The following is a 7,127-nucleotide window of genomic DNA, read 5'->3' on the forward strand; positions in this document are numbered from 1 at the left end:
AACTAGATTATGGAGATGGTTGCACAACTCAGTAGATTTTCTAAGTCATTGAATTGTATATCTGAAATGGGTGAATTTTATAGTATATAAATTATACTATAAAGTTGTTTTGTTTTTTAAAGCCTGGTAGAATTAGAGAGCTATGGGCCTCCTGTCTGCCTTTATGGATTTATAAAGCAAAGGGCCCATGTTTTAGGGGCAAAGAACTAAAAGGCTCAGGAGGATGACAGGCTGTAGTCATGGAATAGGACAGTGACAACAACATGTACGATGCTGCCAAGGTGCATGGATGTGGGTGCCAGAGCAGAAAACAAGAACAGGTCACAGGAGGTGAGGGGGTCAAGCACTGGGATCCCAGAGTTGCCCACAGGCATGTCAGAAATATCAAGGTTGGTGGCAATAGTAACCCTGGACAGGGGGGACTTAGTGATGCCACCATCACAAATGGTTATAAGGAAATGACCCAGAGGTCATGGGATGACAGGGGCAGGGATAGGGACACAGTGAATTGGTCTCATGCCAGCAGCCTCAGTGAGGATTCAGGTTCTACAGGAGGGAGGATGAGTAATGATTTGAAATTAATAGGAGGAGTTGAGGAAGGCCATATCACCTGCACATAGCAATGCAGACACACGCACACACTCATTCACACACACACACACACACACACACACACACACACACACACACACACACACACACACACCGCTCCTGGACTATGAGGGAGAGGAGAATAAGTACCCACCAGTACCCTGCCCAAGCAAGAATTGGGTTCCTATTTCAGCCCACATGTGGGGGTGGGTTTCATGAAGGGTGTATTACAGAGTAGGCACAGTGGATAGGCTTCGAGGAATGACAGCAATGGGCACAGAAGGAAAACACAGAGGGCCAGGGAATGAGAAAATAAAAGAGCAGAAATGGGTATGATGGGGCGGAGAGATGCTGAGAAAAAGAGGGCTTTACTGTGTGGAGAGGGGTAACTGTGGTCTGTTTAACTGGTCCCAAGGCTCAACTGCATAATGGGCCAAATTTAGCTATCACCCCAGAGGTATACTGGGGTGCCCTTCCCCATGCACCTTCTTTTGGGACCTACCTTGCTGATGAGCTCCCCGATCATCCCGTTCCAGGAGGTGTTATGGAGCTGGTGACCGTACCTGCCATCAGGGGCCTGGTAAATCTCATATTTGAAGCCCAGGGCCTTGGCCAGTGCATCCAGGACGTCTATGGAGAACCCTTTGTAGCGCTTGGGCTGTCCAAGGATGTTCTCAGCCACCATCACAAAAGGCTCTTCCTGAGGACAACAGAATGAATGTGCTTCAATTAAATAATAGGTTCGTTAACACACATCTTTCCAGGGCCTTGTCGGAGAGACCAATCTGATGAATTGCAACTCTGGAATGTTTGTGTACATATTTACCCAGTTAGCCTGGAGTTTAAACCTCTCTGCCCTTTCCTAAAGCAGCTTATGGGCACTCAGGGTACAGTGCACAGGAACAGCCCTCCAACCAGCACATCAGTGGAGGAATGGAGACTTACTTGTCCTGTGGCATGTTACCCCAGGCTCTGTCCAGAACCCCACCTCCCAAATAACATGGTTTATTTTTGTTCCTCTATTTGTGGCATTAAGGCCTCTGTCCTTAGGGAATGCCATAATTCTTCAGGACCCACATAAGAAATGTGGATATTTCTCCTCCATGATAATAAATGACAATAAAGTTGTATGATATTAGATTGAGAGAAGACAGTATTGCATCTATCGGGTTGTACTAGAAAATGGAAGCTGATTCACGGACTAAGATCATACCATAAGTCACAGGATAGGATAAGAGTAAACCCCAAATCCCATGTCCAAAGCTATGCCATGTTCACTGTCACATACTGTGTGCTGTGTCACATGTACTCCTATAGGGCATGTGGCCATCTGGAAAACACCTCTGCCTCCCCCACCACAATCCTGTGAAACTAAACAGGAAGGGACCTTTTAAACAGCTCCAGAGGATGTATTTCGTTAAGCTTAGGGAGTGGGGGGTGGGGTGGGGGGAATAGAGTGTAATCCTTATTCATGGCGTGCATATTCGGAATGACAGCACACTGCTGCCAAAGGTTTCTAGAGCTGAGACACTGGTGCCTGCTGGGACAGAGGGGAACTTTTGCACCATGTCTGACCAGCTAGTAAGAGGTAAGTCTAAAATGTCCCCAACAATTTTAAAACAATTTTAAGAAAGAAATTGAAAGGATGATACTTCTAAGGTCTCTTACAGATGTAAAAGTCTATGATTCCAGGACAATTGTGCAGAAAAATTGCAACGAATAAATGGTCTTCATTATGAACTTTGTATCACATGGGCCTGTCAGTGGTATTGGGAGCTGGAAGAATGTCCCCTCCCGGCATCTTTCTGGCTACTGGAAAAGCTCTCCTAAGGACCACCAGGAGGTCATGATTCTGTCTACACCCAAGAAAAAGGAGAGCATCTGTGACCTCTCTGGAGCTCAACAGTGCATCTGGATTAGTGGTCCTTCTCTAGAGCATCCCAGTGGCCTCCCACGGGAGGCCTCAGAGGCCCTAGGGCAGAATCTCCAATCTTGCACTTCCTTCATTATTCACAAAATTATTAGAGTGAAAGACCTTCCAAAAACTCAAGCCACTACTCAAGATCCCCTTTCTCTCCAAACCCAACATTACATCAAACAGAGAAGCCTCTGATGCAAAAGCCTGAAGAACGAACCTCCCCAATATGCCCATGATCCTACCAAGACGGTCACCACTTTGAGAGTCAGTCCTTGGAGGCGGCTGCCCATGGGCCTCTCTTGCAGGCTGCCATTCAGGCCCTTCTCGGAGTCCCAAGTCGCCAGCTGTGAGAGGAAAAAGGGAGTGTGAGGGACAGAACGAGTGCCTGGGCACACCTTAGGAACTTGCTTCCTAACCTGGGATCCTGATAAGGCAGGTAGGCAGACAGCACCCCTCTGAGTTTCCCAGAGGCCCAGAGCCATCTTAAAACCTTAGAAAGAATAAAAGTGTGACAGAGAGTTGCACTTCCTCCATCACCTCTTACAGATCTTGACACATCCTTAAAATGAAACCATTTGGGAAGAACTTATTTCTGGAATGAACATTTACGTCCAAATTCATTCTGTCTATCCACTGAAGCCATGTCACTGTGTCTCCCACAAAGTGTCTTTTTCCTTTAATTACTGCTTTGACTTGCCCAGGCCAGAGAGCCCTCGAGTTCAGCCATTGCCACCAGCAGCGCAGGATGACGTTCAGCAGTAAAGCAAGAAAAAACGACCCAAGTGTACAGCTCGTCCTGCACCCTGGTTCCTACCACAAGCAGGGTCAAAAGCTCACTGCTCGTCTTCACTGTAGTGCACATGTCATCATTTTCCCTGATATGCACGTGGAGGCCAAGAACACACATCCTCCTGAGCCTGCAAGGTCTGTCCAATAGCCTGATGCCTCCCTGACAGACACCCTAAGGTGTCTTAGCCAGACCCTATCCTGGGTCAGAAACAACAGGAGACATAGGTGCTCTGGGGACTGCACCCCCTTCCTGTAGGGCCTGGGCAGCGATGATGAATCCTTTTTCTCATCAATGATTCTCAACTGTTAGTTGGTGAGAAAAAAAAAAATCCAGATACCAGCCCCCATCACGAGACAGCTTAATCAGGATCGCAGCTCTTGGGCATGTGGAAAGTTAAGCTTCCCTGCGATCCGCATTCACACCTCCTGCTCTTCGGGGCCACCGGGCCACCACCTTGCTTGCATATTAAAATCTTTTAGGAGGACTTTTAAGACCTTCTGGAGGCCACGACTCACATCCAGGGACTCAGATTTAACTGGTCTGTAGTGGCCCGGATATGGATATTTTAGCTCCCCAGGTAATGGTAATGCACAACCAAGACCGTGAACCACCCTATGATTAAAGCAGTGATCCTCGAAGTGTGACAGGCCCAGAAATTACCCAAGGACTTTGCGTACACTTTCTGATTCCAGGGCCTAAGATTATTTCTGTCTAACAAGCTCCCTGGTGATGCTGCTGCTGATCTATGGGCTGCCATTTAAGTAGCAAGTGGTTAAAGAATCAGGTTGCCTCAGGCAGTGTCTACTGTTCATCAAGGAAAACCACAGACCCCTAGTTAAGCCAAGCAGGAGAGCCACCCTTCTGTGGAAAAGGGCCAGCAGGGGCCCTATAGGAGCCGCCAGTAGTGCTGCTTAAGTACACTTCGACCCTCCCAGCATTTCCCACAGTCTTGACATCTGTGGCAGGGTCTGCACACTGAGACTTGACTCTGAGGCCACAGTTCTAGAATCTGTGGGATCATCCCACCTTGAAGGTACCCCAACTCTAAGACCTAGAGCAGGAACATCAGAATGAGATGTGTGGTTTTAAAACCAGTTTTTTAAAAACCTGGAAACTTCTGCTGTCACCTTAGACATGATACCAACTAAGACCCACTCTTTTCTAAATAATAGGATGCCTGGCAGTGATGAATGAACCATTTAGCTAAGAGCATGGCCATGTATTCGGAGGGGCTCCCCACAGGTGGCACTAACCAATTTTAGGAACACTGCAGTGAAGAGCAGTTAAGATCTACCCAATGTCCTGTTCAAGAACATCAAAGATACCACACTCTGGGAACTGGTATAGTGAGAAAGAAAGCTCATAGCTGTCTCTCCACTGGATCTCAGGAAATAGCACTGGGACCCAGACCAGTTCCTGTGCCTGGGTTAAAGTGCTGGTCAAAGGGAAGAGAACAAACTCAGCCAAAGGAGTCAAGGTATTGATGCCCTGCTTTCTTTGGACCCTCCAACGTGGACTCAGGGAACTCCTGGTATATATTTGGGCTATCTGAGTCTCATTCCCATAAAGCTCCACAGGCATTGGAGCTGCTAAACCCTGATGGGTGGTATGCTGCACCTCATGGGTGGGTGGCATTACGAAGGCCCCTGGACCACCTCAGTGACTCACAGAGTCCTCATGACAACATATCCATTCCAGGGACTGGATATTCTGCCCTGCACAAAGACTCACATTTCTAACACCTGCCGCCGAACCTCCCTAGCACGGGAGAAGGGGCATCTCAACTCTGCTGCCTTGGCTTGGACGAGTGCCTACAATGGGGCTCTGGGTGGCCTTGATCAACCAGGCTTTAACCTGTCTCTCTACTGGAGTTGTAACCACTCATGGGAATGGAGAATAGAGGCAGGAAAATGCAGGAAGGATGCAGCCAGGTCTTTTTAGGGTTTTAGCTTAGCTCCAAACAGGGCTCTGCCTCTCAATGCCTGTCCATACCCCCTGTGCTTCTAGCCCACTGCCTGGCTCAGGGCAGTATCTCTGTCCCAGAGCATAGCAACAGCCTTCTCATTGATCTTATTATCCCAATCTCCCTCTCTTACAGCCTTTCTCCAATGTGCTGGTAGGTACCTTTATAAAAAACAAACTCAAACATGAACTATGTCAATTAAAATTTTTTAATGACTTCCCATTTTGTGCAGGATAAATCCTAACACTTTTAAGCGGGGCCTAAAGTAAAGACCTTCCTAATCCAGACCCAACCCGGACTCAGCTTCACTTCAGTGTACGTAGCCACAGCCCACTGCAACTCCCTCAAATCCCTAACCTTTCTCAAGCACATCGTGTTCCCTCCTGACTCTTTGTATACATTTCCTTTGCCTAGAATGCCTTTTCTCTTCAGCTGAGTCTGGTAAACTCTTACTTATTTTTTTAAAAAATAACTTTTGCCATTAAATAGTTTTCAATTTACAGAAAAGTTGTAGAGGTTGTACAGATACCCCCACCCAGTTCCCCTTGTTGTCCTTACATTCCTCACAGCTAATGAAATGCTTAGCCAATGCCACCACTTATGCAAAGCTGCAGTGGAAATGATCCCCATTGTCTTCCATTCTGGCCCTAAGGCTGTGATCCAGCTTTGATACCTAGGTTTCTCACCCTGTCCCCTGGGATCAAAATCCTGTCTTCATAAACTGTCTAGAGTCTCAGGCTCTTGAACTAGACCTTGTCTTGCTTATTCCCATCTCAGCATTTCTAACCTTGTCTTAAATGCCATATTCTCTCAAAGACCTACTTACTGTAACTGCTACAGATGTGTGGAAGAAGCTGGTCATTGGGAGGTGTGGCATTAGCGTATGTTTATGAGTCCGTAGACTTATATTCTAGTTGTGTTTCCACTACTTACTTATCCAAGTGACCTCAGATAGCACAGTGCTTAAAACACAGAAGCCAGTCAACAAATATTTGTTGAATAAATTTAACTTCACTGAAATTTCATTTTCTTATCTATAAAACAGAATAAAAATACTTTCCCTGCCTACCATGTTGAGGGACTGTTCAAAAGAGAAAAACATTTTGAAAATCTGTTGTAAAATAACTTAATAATCACAAAGTGAGGAATCAGAGTATAAAACTGTGTGTACAACAACCTTAATTATTTTTTTAGGATAAGTGGTGTTAAAAATGGGAGGAGATATGCAAAAAATGTAATATGTAAATATGTCTAGGTGGTAAAATTATGAAAAATCATTATTACTTCTTTATGCTCTTCTTTGTTTCTAACAGATTTTTCAATACTTTCACAGAAGGGAAAATAAGCTTTTGATAAAAATAACTAGCACAGGCAATTAAGCAAAATCCTGTCACAGTCACTTGTATGATTGAGGACTGAATGGAAGAAAGCAATCAAATTATCTGTTGGTATGTCAAGGCCAATCTGAGAGACAAAGCCCAATAAATCAGTCCCCTGGTTTCAAGAAGCTTGCCCGCCAGGAGGGGTGCCCATCTCCTAGAAGAAACACATTGTAAGTTTGCCCAGCACGCCTTCTCACATTCTAAGATATCTCCAAGACGGTCTAGGGCCCATAAGCCTGTGGGGTTTGGAGACAGGAGAGTGGCCACTGCTGCCACCCCACTCCATGAAGACAGACGCTGTTTTTCATGAAAGAAGAGGGATGGCACTGAATCATGTTAATTGCTACTCAGACAATACTGACACAAGGCCATTTAAATCAAAATAAAACTTCATGAGAGGAAAAGTAATTCCTCCAAGCCTGTTATTATTCCTATATTTTGGCCTGAAAACACTTAGGGCTTTAAGGTTTTTTTCATGTTTTA

At 45.8% G+C, this 7,127-nt stretch overlaps 1 protein-coding gene across 1 annotated transcript in view; it reads right to left on the minus strand.

Annotated features, from left to right (window-relative positions):
• Positions 1-7,127, minus strand: part of LOC109377389 (glutamate receptor ionotropic, delta-1-like) — a 44,095-nt gene that overhangs the window by 2,291 nt on the left and 34,677 nt on the right. Inside the window, exons 2-3 of the mRNA XM_019633717.1 lie at positions 2,752-2,853; positions 1,094-1,291 (exon numbers count right to left, since the gene is read on the minus strand). Coding sequence (XP_019489262.1) covers positions 1,094-1,291; positions 2,752-2,799 — 246 coding nt within the window. The 5' untranslated portion in view covers positions 2,800-2,853. The remainder of the gene's footprint in view (positions 1-1,093; positions 1,292-2,751; positions 2,854-7,127) is intronic.

The sequence above is a fragment of the Hipposideros armiger genome, unplaced genomic scaffold, assembly GCF_001890085.2.
Source record: "Hipposideros armiger isolate ML-2016 unplaced genomic scaffold, ASM189008v1 scaffold_1383, whole genome shotgun sequence".
NCBI classification, from domain to species: domain Eukaryota; kingdom Metazoa; phylum Chordata; class Mammalia; order Chiroptera; family Hipposideridae; genus Hipposideros; species Hipposideros armiger.